Source organism: Entelurus aequoreus, linkage group LG12 (genome assembly GCF_033978785.1).
Source record: "Entelurus aequoreus isolate RoL-2023_Sb linkage group LG12, RoL_Eaeq_v1.1, whole genome shotgun sequence".
In the NCBI taxonomy this organism is placed as follows: domain Eukaryota; kingdom Metazoa; phylum Chordata; class Actinopteri; order Syngnathiformes; family Syngnathidae; genus Entelurus; species Entelurus aequoreus.
This window is the reverse complement of record NC_084742.1, coordinates 42,527,947-42,543,992: the sequence shown is the minus strand read 5'-3', so window position 1 is coordinate 42,543,992 and position 16,046 is coordinate 42,527,947. Positions and strand designations below refer to the sequence as shown.

Genomic DNA, 16,046 nt, shown 5'->3' with positions numbered 1-16,046 from the left:
GTTGAACATCAAATATGTTGTCTTTGTAGCATATTCAACTGAATATGGGTTGAAAATGATTTGCAAATCATTGTATTCCGTTTATATTTACATCTAACACAATTTCCCAACTCATATGGAAACAGGGTTTGTACATGCAAATGATGGAAGAAAGAGAGCCTCACCTGATTCCAAGTCCAAAGTGCCCGACAATGTTGGTAAGCGACACATCCTTGGCTTGGAAAGGCTTCCTCTTTTCCTTGAATTCATGGGCCAAACAAATGCGCCATCCCTCCACAGGCACTTGGTGGCCCTCTTCCTTGGAGACGTACCTGCTCATCAGGTCTGCTGTGGATTTCTCACCCCAATCCGCACTCATTTTGACCTCTTTTTTTGGCGAAGAAAGTCCAAGCATGACTTTTGTGTTTACAAAATGAAGCTGTCACTGCCTTGTTGTCAACAACGCGCGCCTGTCATGGAAGCAACGACAAAATGTTCATGGGGATGATAAGTTAATACTTTGACGCAAACCGGTTTGGCATATGTTTGTTTCTGGGTCAGGCGCAAAAGGCAGATAAAAGTGCATTCAAGCAGGAGGACCCAGCGCCATTATTTGCGAAAATCCGCTGGAAAACCAGTCGTCTGTGCAGCCTGGAGTGATGTTGGGTTGCTGACTGATAGTAGCGCCAAGCAGAGGTTGCACCTACAATGTAATGAAAGAAAAAACGGTTAAATGGACCAAATTATGTCAGTCACAAACATCCAATGTACCGTTAGCTCAATGACTCGCTGGTTACAAAAACAACAACAACAGTGTCATTATGTTGTGTTTCGCTCAATTCTTGCAAGGAGCGTGAGCGGCACTATGTCCAACCTTTCTTTTTAAAAACCAAATATTTAACTGATTATATATCTGAAGTGGACGCATGATCACCGGCATACCTTAAAGCGCATCTGCGGGCGTTTAAAATTCAAACTAGTGGAACATGCTCGTCTGCTAGCAACCAGGAAGTCAATTGACAGCCGGGCTAGTTTACACAGAGCAGCGCACACTCAGTCGGCGAAACCATTTTGACCAAAAAAGGGGGGGGTTCTTTTATCTCTATACTGGTTATCGTGGTCTAAAAGCAAGATACTTTAGGACAGATATCAATGTATACTTTAATGTATTGCACCAGTCAAGTTAAATGCATTTTTTTAAATACTGATAATAAATGATATTGGTTACCATAGCTACTGTTCGCCGGTGGCGTGTTCCAGATCTGCCACGTGACATTTACTTGCTGGCCAACCAAAAAGTAGCGCTGCAAATCCCGATCTTGCTTTTTCTTCTTTTAAATTGAATCAAAAGTGTTTAATTGGGGGTTGATACACTACTCGAACCTTTAATACCTTTATTATGCCAAGCACGCTTGCATTAGTTGATATTTGTGGCTATTTATTTTTTTCCACGGTTCTGTTTTGGTCGTCCCACGCAGGCAGACTTTTGTTTACAGTAGCTAAGTAGATGAGCTATGCTGGGCCCGGAAGAAACTAAGGCCATTTTGCACGTTGCTGCGTTCAAATAAGTGGATTGAACATCGGTTTTTAATGTAAAAGGAGAACATTTGTAGACTCTTTTGGGAACACGGTGTGTGTTAATGTTCTATTTGACTACGCATCAATTTCAGAATGGCTTAGTTTGTGCACGGCATCAGTAGCATATAGCAACTAGCTGTTTGTATTATGTTGCATTTTATCCTCCAAGTTGATTGTTGTCATTTTTTTTCTGTTTCCCACCTCCAGATGATCGAGGTGGTGGCCTCCATGGCGCGGGGCCCCGTCTTTCTGGCCGGGGAACTAATGGAGTGTCTCATTACCTTCAGGAATCCTATGTCACACTTCTCTACCTCTGCAAGCAGGTACAGTACACTGTATTTCAGGGGTGTCAAACTCAAATACAGAGTGGGCCAAAATTTAAAACTGAACAAATTAACCTTTTAATAGGGACCCAAACAAGTTTTGCTTTGAATATTGAACAAGCAAGGCTTATATAACTTTATAGTGACATGCAAAATCGAGTTTCAAATAATAATAATAATACTAATTAAAAAATATCAATGGCATATCAAATACAATTTAAATAAAAATGTAATGCCTCTTTTCTATTTGCAGCCTTCTGAGGTAAATATCAACATTAACTTTTTCCACGGGCTAATAAATTAGAAAATAAAATCACAATGAATAAACCAACCATTCAGGACTTTAAAGGCCTACTGAAACCCACTACTACCGACCACGCAGTCTGATAGTTTATACATCAATGATAAAATCTTAACATTGCAACACATGCCAATACGGCCGGGTTAACTTATAAAGTGCAATTTTAAATTTCCCGGCAAACTTCCGACTGAAAACGTTTCGATATGATGACGTTTGCGCGTGACGTCAACGGTTGAAGCGGAAGTATTCGGAGCCCATTGAATCCAATACAAAAAGCTCTGTTTTCATCTCAAAATTCCACTGTATTCTGGACATCTGTGTTGGTGAATCTTTTGCAATTTGTTTAATGAACAATGAAGACTGCAAAGAAGAAAGTTGTAGGTGGGATCGGTGTATTAGCGGTGGACTACAGCAACACAACCAGGAGGAATTTGAGATGGATAGCAGACGCGCTAGCCGGCGACCTCACCTTGACTTCCTCCGTCTCCGGGCCGCCGACCGCATCGGTGATCGGGTGAAGTCATTCGTCGTACCGTCGATCGCTGGAAGGCAGGTGAGCACGGGTCGTGATGAGCAGATGAGAGCTGGCGTAGGTGCAGAGCTAATGTTTTTAGCATAGCTCTGTCAAAGTTCCGTAGCTAAGTTAGCTTCAATGGCGTCGTTAGCAACAGCATTGCTAAGCTTCGCCAAGCTGGAAAGCATTAACCATGTAGTTACATGTACAGAGTTTGGTAGTATTGTTGATCTTCTGTCTATCCTTCCAGTCAGGGGCTTATTAGGGCCCGCACGGCCCATTATTTGTTTTGTTTCTATATGCAGTTAAGCCCGATGCTATCACGTTAGCTCAGTAGCTAAAGTGCTTCACCGATGTATTGTCGTGGAGATAAAAGTCACTGTGAATGTCCATTTCGCGTTCTCGACTCTCATTTTCAAGAGGATATAGTATCTGAGGTGGTTTAAAATACAAATCCGTGATCCACATTAGAAAAAGGAGAGAGTGTGGAATCCAATGAACCCTTGTACCTAAGTTACGGTCAGAGCGAAAAAAGATACGTCCTGCACTGCACACTAGTCCTTCACTTTCACGTTCCTCATCCACAAATCTTTCATCCTCGCTCAAATTAATGGGGTAATCGTCGCTTTCTCGGTCCGAATCTCTCTTGCTGCATTGAAAACAATAGGAAAATGTGAGCAGCCCTTCCTCCGGTGACGTCACGCTACTAGGGGCAAGGCTTTTTTTTATCAGAGACCAAAAGTTGCGAACTTTATCGTCGTTGTTCTATACTAAATCCTTTCAGCAAAAATATGGCAATATCGCGAAATTATCAAGTATGACACATAGAATGGATCTGCTATCCCCGTTTAAATAAAAAAAATTCATTTCAGTAGGCCTTTAAACTGCTCAGTTTGCACCACACTGATCTAATCTGATATGCCTAAGCCAGATACCTGGCATCTTTTCTTCTATGCTAGTTCATTAATGTCGGGGCTCAGGCTTTGAGCTGAGGCAACCTTCATTATCGAACAAAGTTGTTCATCAGTCATAATATCTCGTAGTCCACCCGGACCACAGTCTTGGGGGCGTGCCTTAAAGGCACTGCGTTTAACGTCCTCTACGAGCTGTCGTCAAGTCTGCTTTTCATCCATTCTTACAACGTCCCGGCCCAGTCACAATATATGTGGGCGTCGGTTGAGGTGGGTGGGGTTGGGGGGCGGGGTTTGGTGAAAGCGGGGGTGTATATTGCAGCCCGGAAGATTTAGGGCTGCATGGGATTCTGGGTATTTGTTATGTTGTGTTACGGTGCGGATGTTCTCCCAAAATGGGTTCGTCATTCTTGTTTGGTGTGGATTCACAGTGTGGCGTATATTTCTAACAGTGTTAAAGTTATTTATACGGGCACCCTCAGTGTAACCTGTATCGCTGTTGGTCAAGTATGCGTTGCATTCACGTGTGTGTGCATGCAGAAGCCGCACATATTATGTGACTGGGCCAGCATTCGTTGGACCGGACGAAAAGCGGATGTGACGATTTTTGGGAGGGGCACTGAAACTTGGGAGTCTCCCGGGAGGGTTGGCAAGTATGAGAATTAGCGGTGAATGCGGTGTTACCGCGGCACCGCCGCTGTATTTAATCGGCGGGCCAGCTCTAGTGTTAATTTGATATCGCCTCAAGGGCCAAGTGGAATTACACGGCGGGCCAATTTTGGCCCGCGGGCCAGAGTTTGACACCCATGCTGTATTTGCATGCAAGCGTTTGGCCTTTAAGGTTAAGGTTTGTTTACTGTGTCCTAGTGAGATGTTGGCGTGGGCAAGTGCCCAGATTCACTGCCAGTTCCACGCCAGTGAGAACAGGGTGAGCCTTCCAAGCCAGGGAAACAAGCAGGATGTTCAGGCTGAAAGTGACACAGTACTCATTCCAAGCAGAGGTCAGTAATGTCATAAATGGAATAAAGACATCCTGCATAACACTAACAATATCTAACTTGTTTTGACTAGGCGAGAGAGGGCAGTGTGTTCTGGACACACCACCCAAGATCTTATTCTGTGACCTGTGTCTGGATCCAGGAGAGAGCAAAACCTGTATGTTTACATTGGGTTATAAGTGATACATTACTGCCAACATGCTTATTATTTACGTTTCAGATTCATATAGCGAGGTAGTACCCATCGATGGCCCTCCCAGCTTCCGGGGCCAGGCGGTGAAGTACGTCTACAAACTCACCATCGGCTGTCAGAGGGTTAACTCTCCCATTAAACTCCTCAGAGTTCCCTTTAGAGTTCTGGTTCTGCAGGGTGAGACTATTTGGATGTTATATATTTGGGTGAATACACTGTTGGCGTTAACGCACTTTTTGTTTCTTTTTACGCATTGAAATCAGAAAGGACGCGCATTTCCGGACGCAGATTTTTTTATTTTTAACCGACCCTGCCTTCTCTGGGTCAAAACTCCGATTTACTTGTTTTTTTGTCGATTATCGCTTTCCGCCAGTGTTTTGTTTTGTCTATATTTGCCGAGTCAAATTTCCGTCCCTGTTTATTGTGTTTTAAAAGTAATGAACTTTCCGGTACAATTTCTTCAATTTTGATTCGTCGAAAGTTTGAATGAATGAATGAAATAAGTTTATTTCGGTCATATAATCAACCATCAACCATTAACCATTTTGTGTGACCAGTTTAACAGTACAGATTATACATATTTAAAAATCATACACAAAAAGAAAAGAAAAGAAAAAGAATGACCGAAAAAGGAATAGGCTGAAGCCAAAGCTTATATTTGCCTATCCTATTAGTTTCATCGATCACAAATACTGCATTTCCGGTATTACGACTCCCGCGTGTTATTGTTTTCGTCATGTCGAGCAATAAACCCGAGAAGCGAAGCTTCAATGAAAAGTGGCTTCAGGAGCCACTTTTCAGCAAATGGCTCACTTATGAAGATGGAAAGATGTTTTGCACGCCATGTAAACGGGCTAATAAAACGAACACCTTTACGACCGGGTGCACTGATTTTCAAAGATCCAGCCTCACAAGGCACCAAGAAACATGTTACACCTTTCCTGCCTGTCGGCTCCCAGACCGTGGTCGAGGAGCACAGGGGAGATTTTCCCTCCAGGGCCGATGTATTGTTGGGGGTAACAACAAATCTTGTTCTAACATGCCAGAGGCTGTTCACCTTGGAGACCTGCTGTGGATATGGGTACGGCCTGGCGCGAGATTTACACCTTCTCACACCAGTGAGTCTCTACAGTTCCGCTCTTTGGTCGGAATGATAAGGCCGTCAATTTGTTACAACTCTTTATTAATGTTTTCCACAAAACCATCCGGACATCCACCATGCTATTAACACTCCTGAACATGTTAGCGGTACCGCTCCTATTTTTCAGACTCAAAATATTCATATAATTCATATAACTCCTAAATTGCCCACTTACTTACACACATCACTCACCCCATATACCGCCATTCTTAAAGGGGAACACAGGCATTGAGTGCCACTGTATTAAATGACATTGAAACTTGCAAAATTCTAAGTTTGTTGGCATTATTTGCCATGAAAGTGTAGATGTGGCGGTTATTAAACGATTGATGATCTACATATAGGTGAGAATAATCAATTACATTTGTCATACAATTGGCAAACAATTATCATAATTTCATGACTGAAGCAAAAAACATTTTACACTTTTATACTGAAATAAAAACACCTACAACTTATTAAATGAAAATATAGAAAAAAATACCGTTAGCGATAAAGTTTAGATCCATGAAGGAAAGAAGAAAGTGAATGAATGTTTATAACTGAATACATTTACAAATGCATAAACATCTGTTTTCTTTTGTATCATTTTTTTTAATGAATTAAGTAACGTTTATGACAACCTTTTTCCAAAACACAATATAGAATGTGAGATATAACAGGATATGATTACATTTATCATTTGTTCTCAAAACGGTTACAAAAAGCATGAACCCAAAAATTTACTGTGCGACCCCATTTTTATGACGTGATGGAGTACCTGGGACCCATTTTGAAAATTCCTAGCACCAACACTGTGTATATGTATTGATGTAGTGTATATAATGAATTGGAGACAGTGTGTGGCCTAACATTTGTATTTCAATAGTTATTCTCTCTATGTTTCAAATGTTTTTGTCCTTAATTTTACCATTAACCTGCTGAGGGACTAGACATGGAAATTAGAATCACACACATTTATATGTTAAATGTTTATTAATATGTAGTTTCCCTTTATAAATATATTGAAGCTAAAATGTGGGATCTTTGTCCAGTGTTTTATAATAATGTTGATGTGTAGGCATGCCAGAACCCTCATTCGCTCAGGACGATGAAGTTTCTCCATCAAACCCCTTCCTGGAGGAAGAGGAAGCAAGTCGGAGGGATGCTCGGCCGTTGGAGAGAGCACTAGACATGCTCATGGTCTCCACATCTAGACGCTGCCCACGTGGGTCACCATCTTTCTTTTATCTCTGCTTGTTCAGCATGACATTGGAAGTACTGATAGTATGCTTGTTCTCTAGACATGTTTAATATCACTAATGTTCGAGGAAAAGTGGCAAAGTTCTGCATCTTCAAGACTGTTTACAGATTAGGAGAGGACATCATCGGCACATTTAACTTCTCAGAGGGGGACATTCCCTGCTTGCAGGTAGTGTGCAGTGCTTGTTAGGTGTATCGCTGCATAAAGTATTCATGTTTCTCTATTTGTCAGTATTCAGTGAGCCTCCAAAGTGAGGAAGAGATACAGCAGGAGTACCAGAGGCGTCCTGGCCAGGCTCTCAGTGTGACGGGACACGGTCGTCATCTGGAGTCTTGCCTGCACACGGCATCCAGCCACTTCTCCCTCCATGCTCCCCTTAACGTCACACCGGGTTTCAGCACAGATATAGGTCAGTCCCCGCTTACACTTCCTAAGTGACATCCCAGTGAAGTGAATGCTAATATTTTTGCAACAGTTACCCTGAGGTGGCGCCTGCACTTTGAATTCGTTACGGCGCGGGAGCCCGTTGAGCTGCCCACTGTGCTTCGGAACGAGTCAAAAGTGACGGTGTGGACCGGGGCGGAGCACGTGGAAGTAGATACCTTCAGCTGGGACCTGCCCATCAAGATCTTGCCCACCAACCCAGCCCTGGCATCCTACGAGTCGCAGTTCACAGGAAGCAACAGCATCAACATTTGACTTCCACCTTTATAGGCCAGAAAATGGCACTTTTGACACCATAACATATCCCTTATAATGAACATTGCCATGTTTTTAGACTTTTACTTGATTTCATGTTCATTAAAATGAAGATGAAGACGCTGACAGACTAATAAGTACAAACAGTGTATGTGTATATTTATTCATCTTTTTTCATTCAAAACCCAATTGAACACACGATTTCCTCGTCAGGATGAACATTGTATATAAATACATGCTGATTAAACATTAGCACTTGACATAAGTGAAAAAAACAGCAGGAAAAAAATAAAATATATTATTGCTATTTTCACAAAGAGGCTTATTAATGTAATGATAAACCAGTATCAAATTGCTCATTGTTAAAAAATGCATGTATCATTCTGTTACACTAACATTTACTTCATTGTCTATTACTGGATATTGTACTGTGATGGGCGTAGAGGCCCATTAGACGCTGGTGCTATTCCGCCAGCTGGTTTTGTGATCCATGACTGGGGTCCCTCATGTCCTCGCCCGGCAGGCAAGGAAGGCGCCTGTCAGCGGCAAGGACAAGGGTCACTTTGCAGGTGACTGGCTCCACTCGCACCTCACACCACGCGGGGAAGTCCACCGGCCGTTGTACCCTGGTGACCATTCGAATGTCGCAATGACTTGTGTATTTATGCTTTTCTGAGCAGGTGTGTGCACTCACGTGGCACAGCAGCCGACGCCCATTGGCTGCAGACAGGTGCACTGCGTGCAGGTGTCCATCCACGTTTCGCCCGGCGCGTATTGTCGCCCCTCAAACACACACAGCGCTAAAAGGAATGGAAATGAAAGTCAAGCATTTATATCTAAAACACCAAGTACCACCTCATAAACACGTAAAACACATTGAAATACGGTAGCGTAGTAGGCCCAAGTAATCATTAAAAACATAGCAGATGTTTTATTTAACAAGCGTATTTTGTATTTTGGCCACTCTAATGTTACAAACAGTTTGAACGATCTACATAGGACAATAAAACACTGTACTTAAATAATAAATCAAACAAAATGAATTGCACATTCTTTGGCGGACCACTAGATGAAGCCCAGTGGTACGCACGCCACAGTTTGAGAATCACCGCTCTAAAAGAATGCATAGGCTACTTCACCTTTCGAGTTGAAGTGACACTCCATGGGGGCTGCAACAGAACCACTTGCCCACAGGAGAATCAGACACCCGGCCGCTTTCAGCACAAAGTTAAATCGAACAAGCTCCATCGTCCTCAACTTCTGTCTACCCTTTCCCCTTTTGCAGACCCATTTATACATCCAGATGTTTCACCCGTCCCACCCCCTTACTAGGGGGGTCTTGGCATCCCGGATCAGATCAGTGGGCCAGAACCACCAAGGCGATAGAAACGTTGACACATGCACGTCGTGACCAAGAGCAGGGAAAATAAGTTGTTCATTTAGCCTGCACATGAATGCCTCACTGTGATCTTTTTAATCCAGGTTGCTATCAATCGATCATCCACAAAAGGCCTGCATGTCATCCTGCGCTGATGGGCAAATACAAAACCCAAAACCAGTGAAGTTGGCACGTTGTGTAATTCATAAATAAAAACAGAATACAATGATTTGCAAATCCTTTTCAACTTATATTCAATTGAATAGACTGCAAATACAAGATATTTAATGTTCCAACTGAGAAACTTGGTTTTTTTTGTGCAAATAATCATTAACTTAGAATTTAATGGCAGCAACACATTTCAAAAAAGTTGGCACAGGGGCATTTTTACCACTGTGTTACATGGCCTTTCCTTTTAACAACACTCAGCAAACATTTGGGAACTACGGAGACCAATTTTTGAAGCTTTTCAAGTGGAATTCTTTCCCATTCTTGCTTGAGGTACAGCTTAAGTTGTTCAACAGTTGTCGTATTTTAGGCTTCATATTGCGCCACACATTTTCGATGGGAGACAGGTCTGGACTACAGGCTGGCCAGTCTAGTACCGCACTCTTTTACTATGAAGCCATGCTGTTGTAACACGTGGCTTGGCATTCTCTTGCTGAAATAAGCAGGGGCTCCCATGATAACGTTGCTTGGATAGCAACATACAGTATGTTGCTCAAAAACCTGTATGTACTTTTCAGCATTAATGGTGCCTTCACATATGTGTAAATTACCCATGCCTTGGGCACTAATACACCCCCATACCATCACAGATGCTGGTTTTTGAACTTTGTGCCTATAACAATCTGGATGGTTCTTTTCCTCTTTGGTCCTGAGGACACAAAGTCCAAAAACAATTTAAAATGTGGACTCGTCAGACCACAGAACACTTTTCCACTTTGCATCAGTCCATCTTAGATGAGTTCGGGCCCAGCAAAGCCAGCTGCGTTTCTTGTTGATAAATGGCTTTCGCCTCGCATAGTGGAGTTTTAACTTGCACTTACAGATGTAGCGACCAACTGTATTTACTGACAGTGGTTTTCTGAAGTGTTCCTGAGCCCATGTGGTGATATCCTTTACACACTCATGTCGCTTTTTGATGCAGTAGCGCCTGAGGGATAGACGTTCCGTAATATCATCGCTTACGTGCAGTGATTTCTCCAAATTCTCTGAACCTTTTGATGATATTATAGACCATAGATGGTGAAATCCCTAAATTCTTTGCAATAGCTTGTTGAGAAATGTTCTTAAACTGTTTGACAATTTGCTCATGCATTTGTTCACAAAGTGGTGACCCTCGCCCCATTCTTGTGAATGACTGAGCATTTCATGGAAGCTGCTTTTATACCCAATCATGGCACCCACCTGTTCCCAATTAGCCTGTTCACCTGTGGGATGTTCCAAATAAGTGTTTGATGAACATTCCACAACTTTCTCAGTCTTTTTTGTCACTTGTGCCAGCTTTTTTGAAACATATTGCAGGCATCAAATTCCAAATGAGCTAAGATTTGCAAAAATAACGTTTTCCAGTTCGAACGTTAAGTATATTGTCTTTGCAGTCTATTCAATTGAATATAAGTTGAAAAGGATTTGCAAATCATTGTATTCTGTTTTTATTTACGATTTACACAACGTGCCAACTTCACTGGTTTTGGGGTTTGTATATGTATTTTCTTGGCAGAAGGTTCCTCCGTAGGTTCTGCCAAAGCAGTTTGGATCCCCATGATGACATCACCCCCTTTTTTTGTTGACGTCATTTTTGTTGATAGAACCTTTCCAGTGTGTCACACACACACCTGCTGCACCGCTTTATTATTTATAAGGGACATTTTAGGCACAATTATTATTCCACAGCTTTTTCCTGTCTTCTTCATTACAACCAGTTACTTTTTTAACATTCTTCTGGGACTGTTGTGATGATTTGAATTAGCATTAACATCATTTAGCATGATTTTGTTTAAGAATCTCATCACTTCATAACAGGGGTGTCAAGGCCCACTGGCCAGATCCGGCCCGCAAATGAATTATCTATGGCCCCCGGGATGATATCATAATTTGATTAGTATTAGAACCAGCCCGCAGGCCACAGCCGCCTGCTGCTCTTTTCCACATACCAATACTCCATCAGTGTTGACACAAGGAATATTCAAAAGTCATAAAAATGGGGTCCCAGAGTACATTTTTGGGGTCCCACTTTTTTGTGACCGTTTTGAAAACAAATGATAAATGTACGCATTGTCCTGTTATATCTCACATTCTTTATGGTGTTTTGGAAAAAGGTTGTCATAAACATCGCTTAATTCATTAAAAAAAATAATAGAAAAAAATAGTTTATGCATATGTAAATGTATTCAGTTATAAACATTCATTCACTTTCTTTTTTCCTTCATGGATTTGAACTTTACCGTTGCTGGTATTTCTTTTCTATATTTTTATTGTAATATTTTCAGAATGTGTTTGTTCTATTTTTGGCCAAAGTAAGACAAAGACAACAATCTGAAGCTGTCTTTATTTTTTAGTTCTAATACTATGATTTTACCATTTTGGCCCACTTGGGAATAGATTTTCCTCTATGTGGCCCCTGAGCTAAAATGAGTTTGACACCCCTGCTTTATAACTACTATTTGTAGAAACGAATCCGATGTGGAACTTATTTCTTCAATTTAAACGTTAACATTTAGATTCAGTTCGCTTTATTCCATTTTTACACCGTTTCTCTCAATATTACGAAAATGCTTGAATGATTTACTCGTTTTGTCAATCTCTTTTCCAAAAAGACGTTTGATTGGTTCGTTTTCCTCCCGTTTCTTGGTTATTACAGATATATTGTAGTTCTTGCTTATTTTGAATTTTATTTTAATGCATTTTTGTACTGCAATTTTGCATTGTCATTTTGAAAACGTGTAATGCCATGTTTGTTTGTAACTAAAGTTCTTTAAAAAAAAAATCAATTTACACCTCTTCCTGTTTTAGCTTTTGTCAGGGTGTTGTAATCTATCCGAGAGTCATCGATCATCATTATTGCCTACTTTTCTGCAAGTAGCTGCATTGGTTATTGATTACTTTAGTCTGTGACAGCATATCTCGGTCTATGTTGGTTTGTTTTGCAGCTAGCAAGAACCTCAAATCATGGCCCATAAACGGAGCTAAAAATGATTTATTAGCCTTCTGTACACTATTTTAAAGTAGTGGTTTGAATCGTGTACAGTCATTTATGTGTAGCAGCATAAATGTCTTTGTAAATTAGTCGTCGCGATGTTCCGAGCGGAGGCCTTTTTGTAAACCAGCGGCTCACCAGGTCTTTACCAGAACGAGCTTTTTTTTTTTAGGTCGAAATCAAGGCAAACATGGACACGGATAAGTTTAATTATGTTTACAGCTGCGATTTGGACATCAACGTTCAACTCAAAATGTAAATTTATGTGCTTATTCACTCTTATGAATATCGCCTGTTATTTTTTTTAAGAAAGGCTTGCTCTTTCAGTCACGTGATGCTATTTTGTGTGTGAATGTGGAAATAGTGTCAAAGCGATTTGAGTTCCTTAAAAAGGTAGAACAGCGCTATACAAGTACAACCCATTTACCATTACCATGACATGTCTAATGTTTTATGGTTCAAAATGTGTAAAGATAAGGCTAAAAAGTGGTTTTTTTTGGTTCCACTTGTGCTGCTAAAAACAAAAAAGAATGGTTCCCATCTCACTTCCTGTCTACTTCCCCTCCAGAGGAAGTTTAGAAGGTAAACGAGAGCAGAAGAGCTACAAAGCCCTCCTGGAAGACCCAATGCTGCGATTCTCCGGCCTCTACCAGGAGAACTGCTCAGACCTCTACGTCACCTGTCAGGTGTTCGCTGAGGGCAAACCTCTGGCCCTGCCCGTCCGTACCTGCTACAAAGCCTTCAGTACTCGCTGGAAGTGGGTTCCTCAAATGTGTTACCTATAGGAGCATCTTACCTTGAACGATAACTTGGGTTTTTGTGGTGCTTTACAGCTGGAATGAGTGGTTGCGGTTGCCGGTCAAGTACCCGGACCTCCCCCAAGGTGCACAGGTGGCCCTCACTGTGTGGGACAGCTTCGGGCCTGGGAAGGCCGTACCTGTTGGCGGAACGACCGTCACACTTTTTGGCAAATATGGGTGAGCGTACAATTACTGTAGGGCTGCACGATTTTGAGAAAATTACGATTTATTTTTTGTCCATAGAGGCGATTGCGATTTTTACATTTTATGAATAAAAAAGCATTAAACTGCAAAAATAACATGTTACTTTCAGGCTGTCAATCACCCTATTCTTGTCTCAAGGTGCCACACATTAAAATAATATACAATAATTTACTTCCAAAAAAATGGCTTTTGTCTACATCATGCTCTTAAACTGAATAAATAATAGATACAAACTAAACAGTGATTATAATGGAGTGTAATCATAATTAGAGATGTCCGATAATATCGGACTGCCGATATTTTCGGCCTATAAATGCTTTAAAATGTCATATCGGAAATTATCGGTATCGGTTTCAAAAAGTAAAATTTATGACTTTTTAAAACGCCGCTGTACGGAGTAAGTGGAAGTGGGCTGGACATATCAGTAGAACAGATAATAGATGGACTTCCCTAATGACATCATGGAGACCCATGGATGGGAGCAGAAATAGAGGAAGACAAAGAGTGAGATGGCGAGATGAAATAGACAAATATTGGGGAACAGTGCAGTGGCAGGGAGCAGCTAGAGAACGTTCACTATGGCAGAAACATGCTGAGGCTTTCGTCCAGCAGTGGACTGACAACGGCTGATGATGATGTACGGAGTGGTGCACGGACGTAGGGAGAAGTACAGAGCGCCAATAAATCTTCAAGGCACTGCCTTTGCATGCCGGCCCAATCACATAATATCTACGGCTTTTCACACACTCAAGTGAATGCAATCCATACTTGGTCAACAGCCATACAGGTTACACTGAGGGTGGACGTATAAACAACTTTAAAGGCCTACTGAAACCCACTACTACCGACCACGCAGTCTGATAGTTTATATATCAATGATGAAATCTTAACATTATAACACATGCCAATACGGCCGGGTTAACTTATAAAGTGACATTTTAAATTTGCCGCTAAACTTCCGGTTCGAAACGCCTCTGAGGATGACGTATGCGCGTGACGTAGACCGGCGAACACGGGTATGCCTTCCACATTGAAGCCAATACGAAAAAGCTCTGTTTTCATTTCATAATTCCACAGTATTCTGGACATCTGTGTTCGTGAATCTGTTTCAATCATGTTCATTGCATTATGAAGAAGGAAGCTGAGCAAGCAAAGAAGAAAGTTGTCGGTGCGAAATGGACGTATTTTTCGAACGTAGTCAGCCACAACAGTACACAGCCGGCGCTTCTTTGTTTACATTCCCGAAAGATGCAGTCAAGATGGAAGAACTCGGATAACAGAGACTCTAACCAGGAGGACTTTTGACTTCGATACACAGACGCCTGTAGAGAACTGGGACAACACAGACTCTTACCAGGATTACTTTGATTTGGATGACAAAGACGCAGACGTGCTACTGTGAGTATGCAGCTTTGGCTTCTAAACATTTGATCGCTTGACCGTATGTGCACAACTTTTTTTTGCGTATGTACGTAACTTTTTAAAAATATATAAGCTTTATGAACCTTGGGTTAGGTGAACGGTCTTTTGGGCTGAGTGATTGTGGGTGTTGATCAGGTGTTTGAATTGTATTGGCGTGTTCTATGGAGCTAGGAGCTAGCATAGGAGCTAGGAGCTAGCATAACACGTACCGTACCGTACGTGCGCGTCACATACGTAACTTTTTAAAAATATATAAGCTTTATGAACCTTGGGTTAGGTGAACGGTCTTTTGGGCTGAGTGATTGTGTGTGTTGATCAGGTGTTTGAATTGTATTGGCGTGTTCTATGGAGCTAGGAGCTAGCATAGGAGCTAGGAGCTAGCATAACACGTACCGTACCGTACGTGCGCGTCACGTACGTAACTTTTTAAAAATATATAAGCTTTATGAACCTTGGGTTAGGTGAACGGTCTTTTGGGCTGAGTGATTGTGTGTGTTGATCAGGTGTTTGAATTGTATTGGCGTGTTCTATGGAGCTAGGAGCTAGCAGAGGAGCTAGGAGCTAGCATAACAAACACGCAGGTGTTTTTATGCAGGATTAATTTGTGGCATGTTAAATATAAGCCTGGTTGTGTTGTGGCTAATAGAGTATATATATGTCTTGTGTTTATTTACTGTTGTAGTCATTCCCAGCTGAATATCAGGTCACCCCCGGCTCTCACAGCATCTTCCCTATCTGAATAGCTTCAACTCCCCACTAGTCCTTCACTTGCACTTTACTCATCCACAAATCTTTCATCCTCGCTCAAATTAATGGGGAAATTGTCGCTTTCTCGGTCCGAATCTCTCTCACTTCATGCGGCCATCATTGTAAACAATAGGGAACTTTGCGTATATGTTCAACTGACTACGTCACGCTACTTCCGGTAGGGGCAAGCCTTTTTTTTATCAGATACCAAAAGTTGCAATCTTTATCGTCGTTGTTCTATACTAAATCCTTTCAGCAAAAATATGGCAATATCGCGAAATGATCAAGTATGACACATAGAATAGATCTGCTATCCCCGTTTAAATAAAAAAAATTCATTTCAGTAGGCCTTTAACACTGTTACAAATATGCGCCACACTGTGAACCCACACCAAACAAGAATGACAAACACA

At 41.6% G+C, this 16,046-nt stretch overlaps 4 protein-coding genes across 6 annotated transcripts in view; 2 read left to right on the top strand and 2 right to left on the bottom strand.

The window, feature by feature from the left end:
- The window catches only part of gba2 (glucosidase, beta (bile acid) 2), a 28,107-nt gene extending 27,065 nt beyond the window's left edge, over positions 1 to 1,042 (bottom strand). Inside the window, exons 1-2 of the mRNA XM_062067016.1 lie at positions 922 to 1,042; positions 165 to 682 (exon numbers count right to left, since the gene is read on the bottom strand). Of these exons, the coding sequence (XP_061923000.1) occupies positions 165 to 394 (230 nt within the window). The 5' untranslated portion in view covers positions 395 to 682; positions 922 to 1,042. The remainder of the gene's footprint in view (positions 1 to 164; positions 683 to 921) is intronic.
- A 198-nt stretch (positions 1,043 to 1,240) lies between these two features.
- On the top strand, positions 1,241 to 8,024 carry rgp1 (GP1 homolog, RAB6A GEF complex partner 1). Of its 2 annotated transcripts, none has more exons than XM_062066017.1 (9): positions 1,241 to 1,277; positions 1,765 to 1,880; positions 4,474 to 4,607; positions 4,678 to 4,761; positions 4,825 to 4,974; positions 6,999 to 7,145; positions 7,222 to 7,349; positions 7,413 to 7,590; positions 7,657 to 8,024. In XM_062066017.1, exons 2-9 carry the CDS (start codon positions 1,765 to 1,767, stop codon positions 7,878 to 7,880), a joined length of 1,161 nt encoding a protein of 386 aa, XP_061922001.1. In that variant the 5' UTR covers positions 1,241 to 1,277; the 3' UTR covers positions 7,881 to 8,024. The 2 variants fall into 2 exon arrangements, with proteins under 2 accessions (XP_061922001.1, XP_061922000.1); XM_062066016.1 differs by lacking the exon at positions 1,241 to 1,277 and adding an exon at positions 1,290 to 1,609.
- A 69-nt stretch (positions 8,025 to 8,093) lies between these two features.
- On the bottom strand, positions 8,094 to 9,132 carry msmp1 (microseminoprotein, prostate associated 1). The gene is made up of 3 exons (XM_062066018.1): positions 9,020 to 9,132; positions 8,575 to 8,680; positions 8,094 to 8,506 (listed from the first exon to the last, which is right to left on the bottom strand). Exons 1-3 carry the CDS (start codon positions 9,126 to 9,128, stop codon positions 8,344 to 8,346), a joined length of 378 nt encoding a protein of 125 aa, XP_061922002.1. The 5' UTR covers positions 9,129 to 9,132; the 3' UTR covers positions 8,094 to 8,343.
- A 3,225-nt stretch (positions 9,133 to 12,357) lies between these two features.
- pik3c3 (phosphatidylinositol 3-kinase, catalytic subunit type 3) overlaps positions 12,358 to 16,046 on the top strand; it is a 29,030-nt gene continuing 25,341 nt past the window's right edge. For both annotated transcript variants that reach the window (XM_062066014.1, XM_062066015.1), the window contains exons 1-3: positions 12,358 to 12,715; positions 13,029 to 13,217; positions 13,294 to 13,437. In XM_062066014.1, the coding sequence (XP_061921998.1) occupies positions 12,651 to 12,715; positions 13,029 to 13,217; positions 13,294 to 13,437 (398 nt within the window). In that variant the 5' untranslated portion in view covers positions 12,358 to 12,650. The remainder of the gene's footprint in view (positions 12,716 to 13,028; positions 13,218 to 13,293; positions 13,438 to 16,046) is intronic.

Excerpts from the sequence above, each read along its gene's own strand:
- rgp1 (XM_062066017.1), top strand. The coding sequence starts at position 1,765 with ATGATCGAGGTGGTGGCCTCCATGGCGCGGGGCCCCGTCTTTCTGGCC. Across the intron at positions 4,608-4,677 it reads AGTACTCATTCCAAGCAGAG|GCGAGAGAGGGCAGTGTGTT; the intron begins GTCAGTAATGTC and ends TGTTTTGACTAG. Across the intron at positions 7,350-7,412 it reads GGGACATTCCCTGCTTGCAG|TATTCAGTGAGCCTCCAAAG; the intron begins GTAGTGTGCAGT and ends TCTATTTGTCAG.
- msmp1 (XM_062066018.1), bottom strand. The coding sequence starts at position 9,128 with ATGGAGCTTGTTCGATTTAACTTTGTGCTGAAAGCGGCCGGGTGTCTG. Across the intron at positions 8,681-9,019 it reads GTGTCACTTCAACTCGAAAG|CGCTGTGTGTGTTTGAGGGG; the intron begins GTGAAGTAGCCT and ends CATTCCTTTTAG. Across the intron at positions 8,507-8,574 it reads GGCGTCGGCTGCTGTGCCAC|GGTACAACGGCCGGTGGACT; the intron begins GTGAGTGCACAC and ends AATGGTCACCAG.